General features: G+C 47.2%; 2 protein-coding genes across 4 annotated transcripts; both read left to right on the top strand.

Annotated features, from left to right (window-relative positions):
* The first annotated feature begins 86 nt into the window (after positions 1-86).
* Positions 87-15,349, top strand: PALB2 (partner and localizer of BRCA2). Of its 3 annotated transcripts, none has more exons than XM_081888202.1 (13): positions 87-221; positions 1,800-1,859; positions 2,342-2,441; positions 3,805-5,478; positions 6,298-7,046; positions 8,539-8,613; positions 9,544-9,705; positions 9,992-10,077; positions 11,210-11,371; positions 11,544-11,660; positions 12,976-13,063; positions 13,688-13,836; positions 14,649-15,349. In XM_081888202.1, exons 3-13 carry the CDS (start codon positions 2,411-2,413, stop codon positions 14,881-14,883), a joined length of 3,528 nt encoding a protein of 1,175 aa, XP_081744328.1. In that variant the 5' UTR covers positions 87-221; positions 1,800-1,859; positions 2,342-2,410; the 3' UTR covers positions 14,884-15,349. The 3 variants fall into 3 exon arrangements, with proteins under 3 accessions (XP_081744328.1, XP_081744326.1, XP_081744327.1); XM_081888200.1 differs by lacking the exon at positions 87-221 and adding an exon at positions 264-481; XM_081888201.1 differs by lacking the exon at positions 87-221 and adding an exon at positions 764-787.
* A 2,633-nt stretch (positions 15,350-17,982) lies between these two features.
* NDUFAB1 (NADH:ubiquinone oxidoreductase subunit AB1) lies at positions 17,983-22,733 on the top strand. Its single transcript, XM_081888918.1, has 5 exons — positions 17,983-18,200; positions 19,326-19,448; positions 19,913-20,000; positions 21,627-21,736; positions 22,559-22,733. Exons 1-4 carry the CDS (start codon positions 18,015-18,017, stop codon positions 21,716-21,718), a joined length of 489 nt encoding a protein of 162 aa, XP_081745044.1. The 5' UTR covers positions 17,983-18,014; the 3' UTR covers positions 21,719-21,736; positions 22,559-22,733.
* Positions 22,734-22,980: the final 247 nt, after the last annotated feature.

Below are 22,980 nucleotides of genomic sequence, written 5' to 3'. Positions count from 1 at the left end.
CCCGGAGGCCCCCAAACACTGCCAGCCAATGACTGAAGACGAAAGTGACGTAAATACGTTTACTTCCGGTTTCTGTTTGAAACAAGGCGACTCCCCCCTCCCTTGCCTTATTCTCTATGGTGCCCTGTCTTATTTCAACATTCGGCTGTGACTAGAGACATCCCTTTGTTGGGCACGCTCTGGCGTCGCAGCTGCGGAGAATAAAGCGCAATATTAAGTGGGTGGGTGATAGCGGCGCGGGAGGGGGAATGAGCCGCTCTACCTTCCGTCTCTATGGCACTAGCTCCCGTTTCTTGACATGGCGCATGCGCAGAGACATTCCCTCGCTCCTGCCGAATCTTGCGTTTCCATGGACGCCGTTTCGCTGGTTCTGCTACTGCGCAGGCGCAGCTGGCGCGAGGTGCGTGGCGCGCAGAGAGCGGGAGATATGGAGCCTCCGCGGGGCCACTTCCCGGCCCTCAACGCGCAGGAGAAGGCCCAGGTGGGCGCCGGGCGAGAGGGGGCGCGAGGGAGGGGCTTTGGCTGGAGGAGGAAAGGTCTCTTGAAGAGAGGGACTTTGGCCTGGCAGCTGGGGAGGGAAGGCCCGCCCCTCTCCTCTTTTTCTGTGGTGGAGATTTCAGGAGGCGGGACAGGGGAAGAGGGCCCTCACTCTGCGGTATAGAGCATCTGCTTTGCACGCAGAAGGCCCCACGAGTGGGATTTCCAGATAGGGCTGGGAACCTTGGAGAGTTGCTGCCAGTCAGTGTAGACGGTGCAGGCAAGATGGACTCCAATAATCTGACTTTGTGTAAGGCAGCTTCCTATGTCCTTGCTTAAACCAGCTGTTTATTTAGAACCATGTGGCCTGGATTCTTTCTCAACCTTGGGTCCCAAGATGTTGCTGGGCTATCACTCCCATTATTCCTAGCCAGCATGGCGAGGGGTCAGATATGATGGGAGTTGTAGTTTAAGAACATTGGGAGACCCAAGGTTGAGAAAGATCATGGCTTGGAAGAACATTCTCACTCCAGTATGCATACAAAAAAGGTCTGTTTTTAGTCCCCACCGGCATCTTCAGGTGGGAGTCAGAAAGAACTTCGCTTGAAACCCTGGAGAGCCACTGCCAGTGTCGACAATACTGAGCTAGGTGGAATCTTACTTTGTAGAGAAGGAATATAAACACTTGCTTTGCACACACAAACTTCCATGTTCAGTTCCCATCAGCATCTCCAGGTGGGAGTAAGAAAGACCCCTATCTGAAACCTTGGGGAGCCACTGGCCCATATGTAGGTCCATAACTTAGCAGTAGAGCAACTGCTTGGCGTGCAGCTGGTCCCATATTCCACCTTCAGCATCTCCAGGTTGAGCTGCCCTTACCTGAGACCCTGGAGAGCCACAGCCATTCAGTATAGAGACACTACTGATCTGGATAGAGCACTCATCTCACACACTATAGGGCAATTTCCTATGTACTCCTTTTGGGGATCTGTTTAAACCAGCCTCCCCCAACTTTGTGCCCTCCTATAACCTCTATCAGCCCCAACGTCATACAGCTGTGTTGGCTGGGGCTGTTGGGAGTTGCGCTCCAAAATACCTGGAGGGCACTAATTGAGGGAGGCTGGTTTATACTGTTGGGGATGCTGTTTTAAGTTACACAGAACCCTTCATTTTGAGTAAATTGTTTCGGTGTGCAATCTTGTGTTCCTCCTTCCTCCAGCAAGACCAAGTGTTTGGCAATGCAGTTCACGTAGCTGCTGCCTTCCCAAACATTGTTTTAAAACAACTTGTGGTGACCACCTTGTAACATCTTTGTCTTCCAGCTGAAAGAAAAGTTGGCCTTATTGAAAAGAGAATACAGCAAAACATTCCACAGGTTACAGGTAAGTAAACAATAGTGTCTGCCAAGGACTTATAAGCAACTGATTTCTTCAGTTGGGGAACATGTTTCATCACCTGAGGCCCTTCTCGATGTTCCTCTTCAAGAGGTCCTGAGTGCAGCAACACGAGAGCAGGTCTTTTCTGCAGTGGCCCCTTGCTTGTGGAATGTGCTCTCTGGGGAGGCTCACCTGACTCCTTCCTTACATATCTTTAGGTGCCAGGCAAAAAACATTCCTCTTCTTCCAGGCCTTGGTTAATTAAACACTCTATGGCCTTTTAAACTGGGGGGGGGGGGTATTGTTTTGTTTGTTACTATAGTGTGTATTTTTGTGTTTCTATGTTGTAACCCCTCCCCTGTGATCATCTCATGAAGAGTGATATAAACATTTAATAAATAATAATAATAACATTTTTGGCAGAAAATGGAAGCACATCTGATTAAGTGCCGGTCTTCCCATAACCCTTGTTTGTTTTGTTTTTGTAGCGTGCTGAAAGAGCTGAAAAGGTGAACAACTATGTCAAGAAAACGGTTGCAGAGAAAAACCTGTTGCTTATGCAAGAGGAAGCTGAGGGGGACCTTGCAGGTAAGCCTGAAAAGGCAGATCCATGGTTCTTTGGGTGTTTATCTGTCCTGATGAAGTCATTGCTCCATGGCTCTTGTATTATAGGCTCAGCTCACTCTACCTTTCCCAAAAGGCAGAGCACTTTTTGTAATTATTGCACACGATGCTGTTCTTGGGAGGCCTCTTGGGCTGAGGACTAAGTGAGACCATTACAGGGAGATGCCATAAAACTTAAATTAAGTTTTTTTCTGTTGTTTCTGCTCCAAAACTTTGCATTGTTGGGGTCTTGGATTCTGTTCACTTAGAATCCTGCACATTTTCTGTTTGGCTATGTACAGATAAGGCCTAGTGTCCCAGTTCAGAACTAGCCCCTTACTCTAGGGTATTTGTGAGTGCTTATTTTCTAAAATGAGGGGAACTGGGGCTAAAGCCATCTTAAAAATTGTGCTGGGTAGACTGGAAGCCTTTGCTTTCTACTTGTGAGATCCATGGATAAGCCACAATGAATTGTGCAGAGGAGATGGGCTCCAGACTTGTTCAGAGGCACTTTTTATCGCACGCCTCTAGGCTGAGATCAAACATTTGGAAGAATTGCAATTCAGTGGCAAAGCATCTGCTTTGAATTCACCAGGTTCATAAATCTGTCTCCAGGTAGGACTTGGAGAGACTCTCTGCCTGAAACCCTGGAGATCCATTGCCAGGAGTGTAGTCAGTAGTTAGATTGACCAATGGTCTGATTCAATATAATCCAGTTTATATTATACAGCTCCGATATTATACAGCTGTTCCTCTAGTTATACTGCTTTCTATGTTCCCACATATTGGTAATCTGAAGAAAATACCATATGTATGTGTAACTGCTTTCTATGTTCCCACATATTGGTAATCTGAAGAAAATACCATATGTATGTGTAACTGCTTTCTATGTTCCCACATATTGGTAATCTGAAGAAAATACCATATGTATGTGTAACCAGAAGCGGTTTTTTTCTATGCAATCGTACCTCTTCTTACGTATCCCTCTGGATACACAAACTTCATGTTGCAAATGTGGCATGTGCGCAGAAGAGTGCCTCCAGTTACGGACTTTTCAGGATATGGCCGGGCCTCAGTTCTAGCGCTCAAAAGAAATTCCTCAGCACTCAATTATTTAATTCTAAGTGGTTTTCGTACCAGATTCTGTTTGATGAATCTCTGGGTTTTAATTTTTTTAAAAAAGGAAAGTAGATTTGTCAAGCCTGAAATCTCCACTCTTTAGGAAGTGAAACAGAGTCTTATGTTAAACTGCCTTTGTAGTTTTCAACTTTTTTGATTAAAATGTGCTTCGTTTTGCTGTGCTGTGTGCTTCCTTGATGGGAGAGTGCTGTTATTTTTTCCTTCACAGATGGTGGCTGTTCAAAGAAGAACACTGCAAAAACGGCCTCAGTCACCTTCAAGCCTGAGGCCTTCAACCAAGAAGACAGCTTGCAAGCAAACTTGAGTTCTTCATGTAGCAACCAGGACTGCAAAAGGGTTCTCTTTAGTCCTGCTCTTAAGAAAAACCAGAAAAGTTTGTCAAGAAGTAGAACCAAAGTGCAACAGAGAGCATCTTTGGCTCTGGAGGAGAAAGAAGAATCTACATGGGATGCACCTCTGAGAAATGTGGTACCCCAGCCAGAGAGCTCCCAGGGCTCCAGGTCGCCAGTTTTCAACAGAAGTGACAGTTTATGGATGGACCATAGCATCCCAGTGGCCTCTTCAGGGAACACAGCTGAAGAAGGAAGAGGCAGCGATGTTTCTCCTGTGTTGCTGCATCTGGATTGTTTACAAGAAACATCTGGGCAAACCACCTTTCTTTATGATCTGTCGCGTAAAAGCCAGAACCCTTCACCTGAACATCTTTGTGAGGAAAGCCTATTTGATAGCTCTGGAGGTCCAGCTGTCAAGAATATTGTGTCACCTGCAGACATGCAGAATAAATCTCCACAGATGGAGGAGGAGGCAGGCCGGTTTGCAGGCTTAGCTGTGACCATTGAGGCTGCCTTTCATACACATGGGGATGGAATGCAGCAAGAAGGCAGCCGATGCCAGGAACCTCAGAAATTGGACCTCAGCGGTGGTGACGCTCCCACCAGCAAGCCCAGTGGAAAGGGTTTAGGGGATCAGCTTGAAGAAGCTGGATCTCCCCTCCTGGATAGGGCTCTAGCCATACCTGCTAAGGATGTGCTGAGCTCTTGTACAGTAGTTGAGGGGCTCCTGTTTCCTGTTGAGTATTACGTAAGGACAACACGGCGAATGTCCAGTCAACAGAGGGAGGTGAACTTGGCAGCCGTCATTCAAACCCAGCTGGGCAAAAGTAGGAAAGGACAGAGAATTGTGTGCAAGGAGAAGAGCACAGATCCAGCCTCGTCATCCTCCCAAGGGCAGACAGAAAGTGGTGAGCAGAGGGAGGCTGTTCCTTTCCCATTTCCCGATTCTGGTGCCAGCCCTGGCACTTCTCCTCTTCAGTCTCTTTCTAATGAGAGCACATCTTCCAGTGCGGATCCAGTACAGAGTGAAGGCCTAGGGCAGCCCAGAAGAAAGAGAAGGCTGAGAGGGAGGTCTAATCACAAGGCCTTGTCCTGCACAGTGGAGGACCCAGCAGAGAACGTGGAGCTGACAATTTCCAAGGTTGATAGTTCTCTTGTGCCAAGTGAAGCTCAGGGAAGGAAGGAAAACCACCATGGAAGAGACAAAGACACAGTGCTTTGCATTACAGCTGGTGGCAGCGCGGAATCGAAGCGGAGTGGAAGAAAATGGCCGGCAGAGTCTGCAGTTTCTGCTTCCACACACCCTGAGACTGAGTTAGAGACTGTCCATGTCTCACAGGTGGAGAACTCAAAGGCCAATGTTCCCTCCAGCTTCATGGGAAGCCTGGAAGAAAATGACAAGACATGTTGTCCTGACAGTGGGTCTCCTGAGCAGGCTGGGAATCGGAACAACGCTGGGGTCAATCTGGCACAAGTGGATAGAGACCCCTTGCCTCACTATGCACCCCTAGTTGCCTCTGTGAAATGCAAGCGGAGGGGAACATCCCAAGGTATGTGCCCCCTGGACCCAGAGCTCCTTCAGCTTTATTACCCAGGGCAGCTTGGGGAGGGGCTCCTACTTGGTCCCTTTAGAGCAAGGGCCGCCAATGCAGTATTTGTGGGCACCACAGAGCCCACCAATTTCTCCAATGGCTCTCATGAAAGGCCTCAGTAAATATCCCCTTGGGAATATTTTGCTCATTTCCTGCGTACACTGGCTTGGCTTCTTCAGTGGAGACCCCTCCCCATGAGGCAAGTTGAGGAAGCTCCCTTAGGTGGCGTATTTTCATGAGGGCGGGTGGGCTGACCTGCAGGATCTCCTTAGGCAGTTCTTTGTGACTGGCCCCCTTTGAAGTGAGTTGGAGGTGCTGTGCAGCTGGCACACAAGAGGAGCTCCCTGATTGATTGATTGATTGATTGATTGATTGTGTCCCATACTAATTGGGGATGGGGAGGGCTTTTGGATTTCCAGCTTGAACACTATATGCTCATTTTACAGGCCCCTTGGTGGCCTTTGATATTTGCCCATTGTTTGGGGGCCTTATTGAGCTGGGGGATGGGGGCAGAAGTCAAGGCTTTTCAAAACGTCCCTGGAAGCACACAGGTCATTTGCATCTGTCCATTTCTTCCAGGAGAATCCTGAGATGCAGGGGAGTTCACAGCTTAGAGCATCTAGGTTGTTCAGCAAAGGACAACTGAGAGCATGTTTCGAACCAACTGCTGCTAATTTGAAGCAGGGTGGCTTTAAGGATCCCAAGAGCCCTTCTAGAGTAAAATCCTCACGACTGCAGTGAATAACAGGCTAAGCTGTTTCTCTTTTGTGTTTGCAGGTAGAAGGAGGGCCAGCCTGCCTGTGGAATCTCGGGATCCTACTTCACTTTACCTCTTTGGGACAGGTTCTCCCAAATTGCCCCTTCCTTTTCACGGCAAGAGAAGTAAGATGTCCAGTCTTGAATGGCTGCCCTGTGGCTTAGATCTCCAAGAATTCCACCTACCTGAAGATGAATTTGGGCTCCTTAAACTGGAAAAGCTCAAAGCCTGTGCTGTAAATCCGCCGGAGACTTTTGACACTGGCCAGTCAGCCAAGTGCCTCCAGGACACTAGTGGGGCTGGCTTTGAGAAAGATTCAGCACTAGGAGAGAATCCCATTTTCCTGGAGAAAGAGCCACCCATTCCAGTGGGCTCCCCTCGGAAAGCTCTTCCATCAACTGAGTTGTTCCTCTCTCTAGCCCTGGAGGGTGTCCCAGAGTCCCAGATGCCTACCCCAGTTTTCCCCCGTTTGGGGGCAACCCCAGCCTCCCAGGCCTTGCCAGGCACACCTGGCGCATCTGCTTTGCAAGCTTATGCCAGCCCTGAGCCAGGGGACTCTGCAGGTATTTCTGCCTTGCCCAGGAGCAGGCAAGAGGAAGAAGAGGGAGGTGGCGAAAGGATGCCCTCATGGTCACAAGGCCAAAGGGAAAAGAGCTGGAAGCCTGATGAGGACGTGGCCAGCTTTGAAGAAAGGCTGCTATCAGCTGGCGAGTCTGTTGAGTGTTACAAGGAATCCCCCAAACTGGAAGAAAGAGCAGAGGAGCCTATGGTTGGTTGGTTTAGTCATACAATTTCTGTGCTGCTTTCCAAACAGTGTACAAACAATAATCAACAAGAGCAGAGCATCATATTTACAGCACAAGTTATATAATTAAGAGTGTTCAATAAAACAAAAGAGCAGCTAAAAATGCAGCTGAACATAATTACTCACTCCACCCACATTCTGCTGTAATTATCAATCAGTGATCGCACACTCTTGCTGGGTAGTACCAACTGCTCTCTGCTTTTGGTCATAATTGCAGAGGTCTCTGGGATTCCCAAGGAGAAAGCAGAGGCGTTTCTGTCAGAGCTGCAGGCTTGACCTTCCAGGAACTGCAGTTATAATCAAAACTCACTCCCTTGTGTACCTCTTTCTTTCCTTTCTCTTGGCTGCCTCCAGAATTCCATGACACTCCCTGTTCTTTGGCCCTGCCTAAGTTTCCCACAGCCTCTCTACGTCTTTGCCTTTCTTTGCTTCCATGTCTTGCCTATTTCTCCCTTCCTTCATTCCTCAGCCTCTGCCCATTCCTCAGGTTCTTGTTGCCTACTGTGCCCCCTTTCTTTAGTCACCTTCATCTGGAGTTCACTTGGGTCCCCTTAGCTACCCATCGCTCAACATTCCTGCCTACTCAGCCTGTTTCTGCCAACACCTCTCTCCCGTCATTCAGCCCTGTGTGAGAGTCCCCCACCTTTCCCAGCCAGATTGACTATTCTTTCACAGAAACTGCATCAATTGCCAGGGTACTGTGGCTGAAACCTTATCTCTGAGCAGGTAGAATGTTCATGAGCATTCCAAGACCATTCCCAGCAAGGGGCAAGTCACTGTTGGTTTTTAGCCTACTAGGTGCGGAATACCCTTGCGTCCAAAAGAAGGGAGCCTAGTTCAAGCTTCCGCCTTTAGGCAGTATCTTTCATGCATAAATCCTTGGTACAGATGTATAGCCTACCTTGGGTGGGAGATTTCTGTCGCTCCACATGCTTCTGAACTTCATTTCCCAACAGCCCCTTTAGGTGTGATGGGAGTTGCAGATCAACAAAATTTGGAGCACCAAAGGTTCCCAACCTCATACAAGGGTTTGGAATATTGAGAGCTCATGTTTCACCTTTACTTCCAGGAATCTTGATTTGGGACTACTGTGCTTGAGCCAAGCTTGTCTTTCCAAAATCACATTTCTGCAGATGTAATAATAATAACAATAATAATAATACATTTTATTTATATCCCAACCTCCCTGGCCAGAACTGGGCTCAGGGCGGCTAACATCAAAATATATGATACATTAAAAGATTACACTTACAGTTTTGGCAACTCAGTACACTCCAATTAAATAAAACCAAACAAATCTAGCCAAACATCAAGTACCTATCTGACTAACAATTATTGCATTGCTTATCAACCTACTATTAGCATTCCAGGTGCCTGGTGCTAAGAGGCAGGTGGGAACTCTGCTGCCCAGAAGCAATATGGTTCTTCATTTTATTACCTTGATGTTTTATTGCAGAACGAAGTGGCTGTAGAAGACCCAGCAGAGGACAGCCAGAGAAAAGGGAGCTTGCAGATGACCTCAAAACTAAAGGTCAAAGAAGAAAACCATGTCACTTTTAATTTATTGATGTAAATGCATGTCTGCCCCGCCTTTTTTAAAACCCCTTGTTCCGATTCTACCTACTTCTGGACACAGATGTGTCCTTTTCCCCCTGGAGGTTGGGCCCTGCATGGACAATGTTATTCAGGCTTGCTAGGACTAATTCACACTTTTGTTTATTTTTCCTTTTATATGCTTTTATTTTGTTTTATTGGTTTGGGTTTTTCATTATAATGGATATTGTATTTATATTGTACATAGCTTACACTGCTTAGGGGTTAAAAAAAATTAAGTGGCTCAGAAATGGTTATGAATACGTAACAAAATATTGTAGAGGTGCAGAAGCCACTTGCCTGTGGAGTGAGGAGAGTGGCACAGTGGCCCCCACCCTCTTGGGTGCTCTCTTTTCTCTTCCATCCTCCCTTCACTCTCTCCTTTCCTAGGACAGGCCTCCAGGATAGTGCCAAGAATGCTGCTTTTTTTTGCATGTGTGTGTGCGGAGGACAGAAGTATTGTGGTTGGGTGCCCATGTGTGCTCTCCCTCTCAGTCTCAGGAGGTGGGGAAGAAGCGGAAGGGCAGGATTAGCCGGGTTCAAGTACTTGACGTCGTCAGGGCATCTGACATGAACAGGAGAAAGGCCTTTAGAAATGAAGCACATCTGGTCCATATTGGGAGGAAGGCCTGGATTGTGCAGATGCTTTCCTGGCAAGCTTGAGCCTCAGCCCCTTTATTGAGCTAGCCGCTGGTTTGGTGCCTGCATGTGTCCAGTAAGCTGCTTTTCCCTGTGTAGGGGAGCACCAACCCGCTGCTGCTGCTGCTGCTGCTGGAAGCTCTTTGTGGCACATGATTTGCCTTTGCTGGCAACATTTCCCTCCCACCCACCTGTCCCCTATTGATTCTTTTTCTCTTGTTTTGTACAGAGCTGCTCTGGCTCATGCTCGGTGGACGTGGGCACCGTGTGGTGGGAGGCCGCTGACTTCACAGCACTGTGTGTTGTGACAGCTTGTGAGGCTTCCGTTTCCCTCTGGAGGCATCTGGAGTCCGGCCACTGGGACTCTGTACACACCTGGCACTTTACAAAGGTTAGAAAGAAGGGGTCTTTGCTCCTGCTGAAATAGAATATGTGTGGTCTGCCCCATGGTGGCTTTCACCTGCAACTTGCTGCAGTTGCCGTTGAGTAACTTCTGGAAACAAAAACTGGCTCTGGACATCTTCCCATTGGAGCATCTGGTTGGCCCTTGGGATAGCAACATGCTGGACTAGATGGGCCCCCTTTGGCCTCTTCCAGCAGCCAGGCTCTTCTTGTCCTGGAAGGGAGAGCACGGATGAGGAGGAAAAGAGTTGATTCCTGTTTCTCTGATTCCCCAGGTTCCGGTCTTTCAGATTGTCCCTCTTCCAGGTATCCAGAGCCTAGTGTGTGTTGCATTGGGAGGACTGGAGATTTCAGAGATCAGGTGAGTTGTGCCTGTTTTCAGAGATCCAAAATGTGTGTTCCTCCACAACATAATCATTGTGCATCTTAAGTGTAACTTTAAAAATGCTTTTTGGGCTCTGAGTAGAGGCCAGCTCTACTGGCGTGGCCTTGAGGAAGGAACCTTGACAGTTAAGTCTTTGAGGTTATTTCTGAGTGCTGCTGCAGAGAAGTGAGACTGACCCTCTTATAACATGATGCCCTGCTCTTTGGGTATTAATAACTCAACCAACTGTACTTCTGTTAGGCTGGCTGAAATGTCACAAAATAGTGACATTTTGCATTGCTTGCCATCTAGCCTGATGGAGATCTCCTAGAAGTTATATCTACCAACTAGAATAGCTTTAAAAGAGTAGGATAAGGCCATGAATGGCTACTAGTCATGATGGCTATGTTCTACCTCCACTTTCAGAGGAAGCATCCTCTGAATACAAGTTGTTTGGAATCACAAGTGAGGAGAGGGCTACAGTTGCACTCAGGCTCCCCTTGTGGACTTCCCAGAAGCATCTGGTTGGCCTCTATAATGCTGGACAAGATGGGCCTTTGGTATTTGATCTGTTTTAACAGGGCCTTTTTTATGTTGTTAGTTTTGGAGAACTCAAAAGCTTGCACGGTATTTTCCGACATTTCAGCTGGCTTAATAAAGGTATTTCTCTAATATGGATTTTGCAATGGATTTTTACAGACCAGTACAGTTACCATTTACCTTTTCAGCAAGCAGTGCTACAGGTTACTGAGTTACCACAGCTATGCATAGAAAAAGACACAGGAAATCTCCTATCAATGACTTCGTGGCCTTTGGGAGAAGCAGAAATACAGAATTTCCTTGCAGTGCTCTGTAAAAGAGCTGAATATAGCAGACCCTTTTCATAGTGAACATAAATACACCCAAATCTCAGAAGTTCACAGTACATACTGTAAGACAGAGGCAAGGAATTATGAGGACTGCCTTGTCAAATAACCCTGTTTTTCTTGCATGGTAGCACAGAGATGTTACCAATACACTAAGGTTCTCAGCATACCTGCCTGAAGTAAGTGCCGTTGACATAAGGGAGAGGGATTACAAACATGCTTGGAATTGGGACCAAAAGCTAACATGTCACCTTTTCTTCTAGGTTCTTGTTTTATTCTTCTGAAGATGGCTGTGTTAAGCAACCCCTCGTCAAAACTGGAAACATAAATGCTGTCCTTGGACTAAAGAATAGGAGGCTGGTCAGTAGTTGTGGGTCACTCCAAGACCAAGAAGTGGAAGTTCTCTCTTTCTCTGATACAGGAAGGTGAGAGGTCGCGGTGGCAGCAGCAGTGGGAAAGGAGAGTTGGTGTGTGTGGGGGTGTTCCACTGATCTCCTGGAGCAGCAGCAGAGACAAATGGTGTTTTGCTGTCTTTGAGACATCTTCTACTTCTTTCAGCTTGGTTTCAACATCCCTGGGGATTTCTTTTGTTTCTAGGAGTAAGGAGAGGCAGGCTTTGATGCCTCCTGAAGAGACTGTTTTGGCTTTTGCTGAAGTGGATGGGATGGAGGAGGCTTTAATTGCCTTGACTACCACAGATTGCTTGGTGGTCTGGTAAGCATCTGTATGGAGTTTACTTGCACCACTGCCAGAACAAAGTTTTTCTCTAAATCTAAATCTAAAAACTTCCCAGTGTCCTAAATTAATGAGACTCTGATGTTTGACTTATATTTCATAAGGAAACCAGAAAAAGGTACACGGCAATTTTATAAACATATATTCCACCCCCACTCACATGGGAGGAAATATTTGTTTGTGGGGAGAGGAGACTAGTAAACGACACTTTAAATATTTTTAAATGATTTTTTGAAACAAAGACTTGGTAATTCAACAGCATGCATTTGTCTTATGTCGTTTAAATTTTGGGGTGGGGTGGGCACAGTATTTTTAACATGCTAATCTTAGCAAGCCCAGAAAGTCATGATTGATTGATAGTGGATTTTCTGTGAGCAGCCCTGAGACCTGTTGGTATAGAGTGGTATATTACTACTACTACTACTACTACTACTACTACTAATAATAATAATAATAATAATAATACAGTTGTACCTTGGTTTTTGAACAGCCTACTTCTCGAACGTTTGGCTCCCAAACGATCGAAACCCGGAAGTGACTGAAACACTCTTGGGTTTCAGACTGGGGAGTTTCTCCCAGCCCTACCTGGAGGGGCTAGAAATTGTACCCAATACTTTCTGAATGCAAAACAGGTGCACTAGCACTGAGCTACAGGCCCTTCTTTGTAACTTGCCCCTCTCTCAGAGGCAGGGTTTTCTGTTTCCCAGACTGCCTTCATGGCCATTTATCCTGAGGAGGGCCTGTTCAAGTGGTTTGGTGCAGGGATGCCAAAGAAGGATGTCAAAAACAGCAGAATGGCCAGTTCTAGTGCTTTATTAAAGCAAGGTGTAAACTTACAACACAGCCTGAAGAGACCTGCTGCCTTTACAGACTCAGGACAGATGCCGAAACAGCAAGCAGCCATCATGACTTGTCTGCAAGGTGCTACTATGTGAAGCATTACTTATACCCAAAGCAAGCTACGCAAGCTGGCATCAATAGCCCAGTTAATACCCCTGGCTTAGAGGCCCCTTCCCAGCTCGCATCCATCTCCTTAGATAATGGAGTAGCTGACAGGCAGCCAGCGGGAGAAGTCTCTCCTCTCCTAACTGAATCAGAACTAAGGCTTCAAAGCAGATAAACATACGTGACCTCATTTTTGCAGCGACTAACAATTAGTCTGGGGGTTATCCTGACTATCAAGATGGTGTTTACAGTCCTTCCAGAACATTTTCACTGTTTGGTTCTACACACCACCTCCCCTTTTGCTGCACTCTGTACAGGAGCAGGTGACATTTGCTTTCTCCTTTTGCAGGAACTTGACAACTGGGCAGCTGCTGAGGAAGGTGCCCCTTGGTTCTTCCTACCCAGGATCTGTCTGCCACAAAGCCTATTCTGACTCGGTATGTCTCTTAAAGCAGGTTCTGCTCTGTGAAATACACAGTGCTGCAGTTTGGGCTGGGTCAAGGAGCAAGGCATCTTGGGGAAAAGGGGATCTGGGATTCAAGTTGCACCCTTGCACTTACCTTTCCCGTGCCCTCCCCGGATGTTCTGGTCTTTGTGTTGCACTAGTTCCCTAGCTCTAGACACAACCAAGGTCCAGCTTTGACCTTGAAGGCCCTAAATCCCTTTAGTTCTGCATTCCTAGGAGCTTGCCTTCCCTCCTACATCCCATTGCAGTGTAAGGCCATCAGCAAAGTCTCCATCAATATAGCTTTCTGTTCCCTGGGTTAAAATGTTTCTGGATTGGCATCTAAGAGCCAGACCAAAAGGTTTCCCGATCTGAGATTTTAACAGAAGCTCTGCTTTCAGTCAGGTTTGCAGCAAGCTGCGTGCAGCTTTCAGACTGCAGCATGCCTTGAGTCTTTGAGGTGGGTTAGAAACAGAGTCACAATCTTGTTAAGGGGGTACCACTTTCCTGAGCCTGGGATCTCCTCTCCCTCCCCACAATTCCACCACCAGTCGCTGCTACTTTTGTTGCTTGCTGAATTGACATTTCTACTTGCTTTTCCTTCCTTGTGGATCAGGGCCTCCTGTTCGTAGTTCTGAGCCACCCGCATGCCAAGGAGAGCAACTCATGGCTGAACCCTGCCTTCCAGGTGGTTGCGCTCAACCCCAAGACAGCGAGGAGTGCCAGGCTGATGTCCTTATCCCTTCCCCTGGGAATCACAGGAAGGCAAGTTGTTGTTGTTTCCACCCATAAAACCAGCAGTTAGAGCAGATTGCAGCCAGACTAGGGTATGGGGATCTGACTGCCCATTTAGCTCATTTATTCCTGCTCTGGCTGGCAGCAGCTCCCAGGCTCTCTGGCAGAGGTTTCTCCCAGTCCTGCTACCTCTGATAACGTTAACTGGGCGCAGCAAGGACTGGGGATGTCCTGTATTCAAGGCACATGCTTCCCCTCCCCCACTTTCTTTCCAGCCCAGTGGAGCTACATTCCTGTTGATGCTTCTGTAGCTCTAGGTCACTGGGAGGGCACTGCCTCCTTCCTGCCAGCCTCCTGTGTAAATCTGATTTTAAGCACTGGAGCTTCCTGGACTCTGGTGAAGGGAGCTGTTTCCTCTGCAGCTCTTCATGTCAGGAGTTCCTAATGAAGCCTCTGCTGGCGTGTGTCATGACGGGTTATCATTCAAGTGCAGACCACTTTCTGCCTGCCACCTTCTCTGCCCTTTGAACATCCTGGACCTCTTCCACAAACAGCTTTTTTTCCTGGTTGATGATGAGGATCATTAAAACATGCTGTAACTTCCACTTCTATTTAAGCAGGCTTTTTAAGGATCCAGGCTTTTTAAGCACTGTTGTGATTTTAAGAAAACAGCCTTGTATAAAGTTGTAGAAAAATGTTAAATCTGTTTTTAATCGTGTGAGTCCTCTGTGTTTCTTCTTTTTATTTTGACTTTATGCTCTTGCATTTTAGTTCTACTGTACTTAAAAAAAAATCAAATAGTTATGGTGCAGCATTAATATGGATATTGCTTTTGGCTCTAGGTACTTGGAGGGTGAAGTGAAGGGCGCTTCTGCAGCAGCTGTGCTAACATCTGGAACCATTGCTGTCTGGGATTTATTTTGGGGGCAGTGCACGGCTCTGCTGCCCCCCAACTCTGAAGGGAGCTGGTCTCTCGCCAGATGGTCTGTAACTGACACTTGTCTACTGGCTGGGCAAAAGGACGGCAGTGTTTACATTTACAGTTACACAACAGCTTTGAGGGACTCGCTTGGTTAGATGAGTTAATTTGGACAAGATTTCCTGCACTTGAACAACATGTAAGGACTAGTGGATCCATTTCTCTGAAAAGTTGAATGCTTTCAGGAATAAACCAATTTCAAAAGTGTTATGAAGTAGCCCTAGGAGAAAGTTATATTCTGTTTATTCTGGCATTGCCAGTATAGTTGTGCCTGCTGGGGCCAATGGTAGTTTTATCCCAGAAGGCTGGTCTCATGAATTGATAATGGGCACGATCCACTTTGAACGTTTTCTCTGCATACCCCAATGGGCTTCCCTGGGCACAGCATTGTGCAAAATCTATTGTTCTTACTGTTCACCCTCTTGGGCAGGCTTTGAACTGTTAAAAACATTTTCTGGAGTGTCTTAAATATAATATTAAAATTTCTTTTTCAAAAAATGTATAAAGTTTTCTAGGTGACGGGTTTGTTTCTAAACACTTATAAATTGCCTAAAATTTTCCAAATGCTGTATGTGTATCATTGAAAGATAAGGCAGTCCATTCATCCAGCCTCACAATGGTAATAGAATCAATAGAAAATGAAGAAGTAATAGACACAACAGAAAAGCAAAAGGGAATGGGGAGGGAAGAAGAAAGCAAGTGTTGGAGCAGCTAATCCTTTACTGTCCATTATGATGTCTCCCTCTCCATAATAATCCTCCTGGGCCGCAGAGAATGGTCTACAGATAGCTGGCATGAAAGTGGGATGGAGTACAGTGGAACCTTGGTTCTCAAATTTAATCCATTCTGGAAGTCCGTTTGACTCCTGAAATGGTTCAAAAACCAAGGCATGGCTTCCGATTGGCTGCAGGAGCTTCCTGCACTCAATTGGAAGCCACAAAAGCCACGTCGGACGTTCAGCTTCCGAAAAACGTTTGCAAACTGGAACACTCAATTCCAGATTTGCGACATTTGGGAGCTGATTTGTTCGGAAGCCAAGCCATTTGACTACCAAGGTACCACTGTGTTTGAGATTTCAGGCACACATCTTCAAATTTCTAAAGGAGTGTCCCATGGAAGATGGAGCAAGTTTTTTCCTGCTCTGGAAGGTAGGACTCGAACCAATGGCTGCAAACTCCAAGAAAGGAGATTCCAACTAACCTTCAGGAAAAAACTTTCTGACAGTAAGAGCTGTTTGTTTGACAGTTTGGAACGGTCTCCTTTAGAAGATTGTACACTGTCCTTCCTGGGAGGTTTTTAAGCAGAGGTTGGATGGCCATCTGTCATGGATGCTTTAGCTGAGTTTCCTGCATTACAGGGGTTGGATTAGATGACCTTTGGGTTCCTTCCAACTCTACAATTCTGATTCTACGGGGGATCCCTGCCCCCCTCAGCACAAAGTAAGTAGAGAGGATCTGGGGTGCTGTACTGCACCTGACTGATCCCTCCTGTTCCTTCCCTTCTACCCTCCTGCTGTCTGTCGTAGAATGAAAATTCTGTTATAATAATAATAATAATTTATTATTTGTACCCCGCCCATCTGGCTGGGTTTCCCCAGCCAGTCTGGGCGGCTTCCAACAAGAATGACAAGAATGAGGCTTCCAGACCGTTACCCATAAAAAGAATGGAAAAAATCCTGGAGGTTTAGCATAATGCTAAATGTAATGATGAAAAAACGACTCTCTCTACAGTGAGAGTGGGGAAGCTTTGACCCTACTGATGTTACTCCCATCAGCCCTAGTAGTAAAGGTAAAGGACCCTTGGACGGTTAAGTCCAGTCAAAGGTGACTATGGAGTGTAGCAGTCATCTCGCTTTAAGGCCAAGGGAACCGGCATTTGTTCATAGCTTTCTGACTAAACCACAAGCCAGAGCGCACGGAAGCACCATTTACTTTCCCACTGCAGCAGTATTGATCTACCTGTCCTGGCATGCTTTCGAATTTCTAGGTTGGCAGGAGCTGGGACAGATCAACGGGATCTCACCCTGTCATGCGGATTCGAACCACCAACCTTCTTATTGGCAAGCCCAAGTGGGCCACCTGCGTCCCTTACCAGCCCTAGTAAGCATGGCCAGCAGGGACGCGGACTTATAAAAAATATTGGGGGGGCCCGGGAAAGCTCATGAATAATAAATAAGCTCATGAATATGCAAATAAAGTGGCGCCGCCTCCTCGTGATCAGCTCCAAAGGAAATTGGGTGGAGCTTTTGCTCGGGAGGGAGGGCAGGAGGCATGCAGCCCGCCCCTCCCTGTGCATTTTGGGCTGGGGGAGGGGCGGCGATGGCGCTCTGCTGGAGGGGCGCCGGAGATTATTGGGGGGGCGGAGCCCCCCCAAACGAATTTTTGAGGGGGCTCGGGCCCCCTCAAGCCCCATGGAGTCGGCGCCTATGATGGCCAGTGACCAGGGATGTTGAGAGTTGTGGTTCGGCAACCTCTGGAGTGCCAAAGGTTTCCCACACCTCTACAATGATCAGTGGGGGTGGGAGGCTTGTGTGTGTGTGTGCACATTCACTACACAGCTACACCCTCTGCAGGCATGTGTTCCCCAAAAGGGTTTCATCCTGTCCATGTGCCCTGGAGGCAGACCTTGCTAACTGGTGGCAGGGTTTCAGGTAGGAGTCTTTCCTAGATCTTCCTGGAGATGCCAGCCACATAACATGTCGAAAGGCCTAGATTCAAAGTGGGCAAAGATTCCAGTCCCTGTTGTTCTGAATAAAAGGCTGGTTTCAACGGCAACATTGTAATCTATTTTTATGGAGTCAGACCTCTTGGCTCATCTAGCTCCATATTGTCTGCCCGGGTTGGCAGTAGTTCACCACAAGAATATCCGCAGCCCTATCTGGGACCTTCTGCATGCAAAGGAGGTGCTGGCTGGCAGTGAAACTTAGGGCTGCAGGAGGGAAGAGGGCAATGAGGCAGCCTGGAGGGCTATCGACGCTACTCCAGTTTTACTCGGAGTAGACCCATTGAAATTAACTGAGGTCCGTTACTTGTCATTTGAGTCACGGGACGGGGCAAGAGGAGGAGCCACCGCGTGAGCCTGAGGGGAAGGCGGGGCTTGCTTTGCATATGCAAACACGGCGCGCTGCATGCCGGGAGCCTCCCCTCCTCAATACCCTTGAAGCCCGGCGGGCGAGCGGGCTGGCGCGGGGCATTGTGGGCTTCGGCGCAGGCGCACTCGCGGGGTCATCATGGCGGCCCGTGTCCTCCTGCTCTCCTCCACCTGCCTCCGCCGCCGGTGCTGCAGCGGGAGCCGCAGCTTCTTCTCCGCCTCCTCCTCGCCGCTCGGACGCCTCAGCCTCCCGCTACCGCCCGCCTCCCGCCTCGCTTCCTTGGCCCCCCTTCTGCCGCCGGGACCCGCCAGGCTGACGCCGCAGGTGAAGAGCGCAGGCGGGAGCCCGTCCGGTGCAGCGCAGGGTTCGGCTTTGCAGGCCGCCCGGGATCCCGACGCGGGGGGTGGTCTGGAACCCAGCCCAGCGGATCGCGCAAGATTCGGGGTTTTATCGTTTTCCTACCCCGCCTTTCAACCAACAAATGGTCGAAAATAATGATATTAATTAACACAGCTAAATCTGGATCAAGAATAGCAACAAAGAACGGGGTCAAAACCTGAAGCAGCACCGACTCCCCGCTGCAAGAGGGTGGTGCCTCCCCCTCGTGGCCTTTCTTGGCCTTTTACTGCTGCCATGGGGAGATGATTCTGCTGCTGCTGCTTCCTTGGTGGGGTAGTCCCAGTTTCGTTTATTCTTGCATTTGTTACCACTTTGGGGTTTAAAGCTCATTTCGTTGTTGTTTTTTTACAATCAAGCAGTATGTAAATTTTATGAAATAAATAAGTGAATCTATGTATGTGCCACACCTCCCCTCCAAGGAGCTCAAGGTGGCAAGGATGGTTCTTCCATCTCGTTTTATCCTTACAACAGCCCTTTGAGGAAGGTTCAACAGAGAAAGAGAGAGAGATCAGCCCAATGTTGCCCAGTAAGCTCTGTGGCTGCGTTGAGGATTTTGAACTTTGAGGTATCCCTTGTCCTAGTCCAGCACTCTGGGCACTGAACCACACAGGCCCTGGATTGTAGGCTGGGCTTCCTTCACAAGCACAAGGTGCTCCGCCATAAAATGGGAGATTTTGTGTGCACACCAAGGCAGCAAATGCCCAGTGGAAAACCCCTTGCACTGCTCTCCCTGCTTTTGGAGTTCCCTGTGGCATCTGATCCCTAGGAATTATATTCTGAGACTCTGCTTTTCAGCTAAAGTTGTTTTTTTGAAGGCGCATTTAGTTTGCCATAAATTTTAGTGCTTGAGAATGATCTATCAGGCTCAGATTTTCAGGAGCTGTGTTTCAAAATCAGACATGCACACTGCAGTGTCTCCATCTATGAATATCTGGGGAGCTTTAATGACCTGTTCTTTTTAGGTGTCACCTGTAAAGAGTTAGTATTTCAGGTGAGGGTGCTGAGGATATTCCCAAATCATGAAAAACATATCTCTGGCTTCTCCTATAGGTCTCTGGATCGTTGATTCAATTATGTCGTCATTACTCTGAGATGCCTCCTTTGACCCTGGATAACATCAAAGATCGAGTTCTTTACGTCCTGAAACTGTATGATAAGATAGATCCAGAAAAAGTGAGTAACTGGGTTGCAGCTTCTGTTTTGACCCTCTTTTTCTTGAGTCCCGGATTCTTCATGTGTGTGATTAACATACATTTTGCACTGGAGCAAACTGCACCTTTGAATGAACCACAAAGGTGTGTTCCCTATCTTCCTAAAACAGGTCATCTGTTATGGCCATAGCAGATGATAGGAAGAAAGTTGTCTCTCTGGCTTAATGAAACAAGTGAGCATCGAGACACCAAGAGGAAATAGGAAATGAACAATGGGGGGGGGGACAATTTCACTTTAAGATTGTGCAGTAATGGGAACAAAGTCAGAACAATGTTCTGGGCGGAGTGGAGAGAAGACCTCTATGTAGTAAAACCCAAATCTCCCTGGAGTCTTTGGCCCCTATTTTCTTACTTTTGATATTATTTGGATGGTTATGGACATTGTCTATTATACCAAATTGTGGGGTTTTCTATTTTGTCTTCCAGCTCTCAGTAACTTCCCACTTCATGAAAGACCTGGGCTTGGACAGCTTGGACCAAGTGGAGATCATCATGGCAATGGAAGATGAATTTGGTAATGTGTTTGATGTGTCCAAATACATCACAAGATGTGCCTGTTAGAATGTCACAAGGTCAGAGTGTGCCTGCTGTGGAGTTCAGACTTAATTGAGAAATAAATGGACTTTAATACATAACAAAGTAACACTCCTGGGCAGTTGCTCTGAACATCTGAGTTAGTCAGGCCTGGAATGCAGATGTTTTCGTCTTCCATAACATTGGCAACAGCCCACCTGGTGTGCCCTTTGATGTCTCTGTCACAGTGTCAGGGAACATCAGCTCTTTGGCATTCCTTTGGCAAAGCAGTCTGGGTGTTCATTCTAGCAGGAATAGCCAACCTGCTGCTCTCCAGATGTTGCTGTTCTGTTAACTTTCATCACCCCTGACTGGGCTGGGGTTGCTGTGAGTTGTCGTTTAACAACATCTGGAGAACACCATGTTGGCTACTTACACCATTATACAAACTGCCCAACTAGGCTTTTAACGTGACAATCCTTCTATTCTCTTTAGATATGCACACATTTCCCTTTCCTCTCTTATTTAAACTTTTACTATAAATTTACACTCACTTAGTTTCTCTCTATATTGGTGTTTCCCACAATTCTGTGCTTCATGGCATATCCATCATTGCACCACTTCCTTGCTTAGGTTCAGCCATCTTGCACTGCTTTGCATACTGATATGTGATTTGGACTTGTAGGGATTTATACCAGGTCAGATTATTTGTCTTTCAAGTCCAGTATCATCTACTCTGGCAGCAGCGCTCCAGAGCCTCCAGCAGAGAGAGACATCCCCATCAGCTGCTTCCCTGATCCTTTTAAGTACAGGTGCCAGTAGCTGAACCAGGGACTACCTTCATCTAGAAAAAGAAGGGGGAGGGAGGTTTCTGCCACTGGGTTGTGGTCCATCTCCAGTTGCATTTCTGACAAGACTACTGGGAAAAGATGGAGCTCATGCATTTTAGCACATCCCAGCTTGCTGAACTCCTTTCACTGATATAAGGGGCCTGGTACGTTACCCAAACTTCTACTTTTTTGTGATCACTTGTAGCCGTGTAAAATTGTTTTCCATGAATATGGTGTGTGCATTTGACTGGAGACCAATTCTGGATCCGCACATCCTTTCACAGTGGGGCCATAGGTTTCCGAGTGAGAGTTGATCACGATGAGGATTTGCCAAACGTGCCCTCCTCTTAGCACGTTTCTGCCTTTTATCCTGAATTTGTGGTTCTTCAAAGCCCATGACACCTTTGGTAGAGGCTGTTTTCCAGTTGGAGCACTTACAGGCCAGTGTTGCCCAGTTGTCGCTGTTTATACTACATTCTTAAAGATTTGGGGACCCGAACTATAGTGATGCTCATTGCTAGTTGCATAAATTGCTTCTGTTAAATTCCCTTTCCCACCCATTACTCTTTAGTAGCACTTAAAGGAGTGTCCGGGAGAATCTCATAAGCAATAATGTGCTTACGAGCTGTTCTTGTATGTTTACACCCTGACTCCCAGGGGACATATATCATTCTGTTAACTTTCCTGCACTACATGGCACCCCTTTTGCCCCTCCTTTGAAAAACTACATCATGACCCCTTGTCTTGTTGACTGAGATTCCTTCACCTCTGGACTAAACAGGCCACATCTTTTTCAGGATTTGAAATCCCTGATGTGGAAGCGGAGAAGCTGATGTGTCCGCAAGAGATTGTAGATTACATTGCCGATAAGCAGGACGTGTACGAATAATTGTTTGTGTTGAGCTGAGTAAGTAGAGACTCCTGCTGGAAGGAGTGTGCAATGGTCTTGTGGTAGAAAACCTGCATGGAGTGATGCTCTCCTCGTTCAGAGGGCACCTGATGCAAGGGAAGCAGAAGATGGATGTCTTGGGGAGGACTTCATGCTCTTCATGCAAAGGCATCAGCCTCTGCTAGATAGAGAATCTGGGGTAGCATGGAGCAGCCCCCATTAAAACTTATTTGGGAGAGTGGATTCTTTGATTCATGATTTGCTTGGGGAGGGCTTGGAAGCCTGCTGCCTCTCCTACACTTGCTTGAGGACACAGCCCTCTATCTGTGTCCGTAATCCACCTTTCCATGTTCATGGAATAAGCAACACGCAGCTATGGGAAGTTACTCTGCTGCTAAGGGAACATCATCCCCCTGTGACGTTGTCACAGTTTACTACAAGCTGGCCTAGCGCATTTTACCAAATGCAGAGGAGCACAGCAAAGGTCCCGTTATGCCTAGGTAGCCGAGTGCCCCTAGACTAGAGCTTTTCCAGAAAAGGGAGCACTTTATTCTAAAATAAAATGCAAGGCAAATTGAAAGAAGAGTAAGTGAAGGCTGTTCCAGAGTGGAGAGGCAGCAATAACTGGCATTGGAAGTTGAAAGGGTGACCAGGGGTGGAGGTAGAATGAGAGATTGAGTTTTAGCTCTATAACAACCTCTCTTTCCTTTATGATCAGTCAAAAGCATGTCAAAAGGAAGTGGAACCCCCTAGTTTATAAGGAAGTATTTCACTGTGTGTTACTTCTCAGTGATCTTTTTGCGTTTCTAAGCCATACATGTCTCCCTCTCCCATCCACAGGCAACTCTGTTCTGTCCTGAGGGCTAGGATGATGTCAGCAGGAAGAGGGGACCGTGTCATGGAAGCTCTGTGCTGTATTGAATCACTATTACGCTCAGAGGAATGGTCCTGTTGGCTGCTGTATTTAAAGCTGTGTAATATATGTTGGCCTCCAAAATAAAAAGACTGATACTGACTCCTTTATTCTGATTTTCACTGGTTCCAAGCATGCGTGTATTATGTGTCTCAGGGTTAGGGTTACAGCTACATTTCTTGTTCTCTTCTGGTTAAGAGATGTGGTCCTTCTCCCTGCTTGCATCTGGGGAACTCATAGAATTGAAGAGTTGGAAGGGACTATGAGGGTCATCTAGTCCAACCGCCTGCAATGTCTTTTGCCCAATTGTGGGACTCGAACCCATGACCCTGTGGTGAAGAGTCTCATG

This window comes from Podarcis melisellensis (assembly GCF_964234715.1).
Source record: "Podarcis melisellensis genome assembly, chromosome: 14".
Taxonomy (NCBI): Eukaryota; Metazoa; Chordata; class Lepidosauria; order Squamata; family Lacertidae; genus Podarcis; species Podarcis melisellensis.
The sequence above is the reverse complement of the archived record's forward strand: the minus strand, read 5'-3'. Positions and strand labels throughout refer to the sequence as shown.

Excerpts from the sequence above, each read along its gene's own strand:
- PALB2 (XM_081888200.1), top strand. The coding sequence starts at position 299 with ATGGCGCATGCGCAGAGACATTCCCTCGCTCCTGCCGAATCTTGCGTT. Across the intron at positions 2,442-3,804 it reads AGCTGAGGGGGACCTTGCAG|ATGGTGGCTGTTCAAAGAAG; the intron begins GTAAGCCTGAAA and ends TTTCCTTCACAG. Across the intron at positions 11,661-12,975 it reads ACAGATTGCTTGGTGGTCTG|GAACTTGACAACTGGGCAGC; the intron begins GTAAGCATCTGT and ends CTCCTTTTGCAG.
- NDUFAB1 (XM_081888918.1), top strand. The coding sequence starts at position 18,015 with ATGGCGGCCCGTGTCCTCCTGCTCTCCTCCACCTGCCTCCGCCGCCGG. Across the intron at positions 18,201-19,325 it reads CCGCCAGGCTGACGCCGCAG|GTCTCTGGATCGTTGATTCA; the intron begins GTGAAGAGCGCA and ends CTTCTCCTATAG. Across the intron at positions 19,449-19,912 it reads ATAAGATAGATCCAGAAAAA|CTCTCAGTAACTTCCCACTT; the intron begins GTGAGTAACTGG and ends TTTGTCTTCCAG.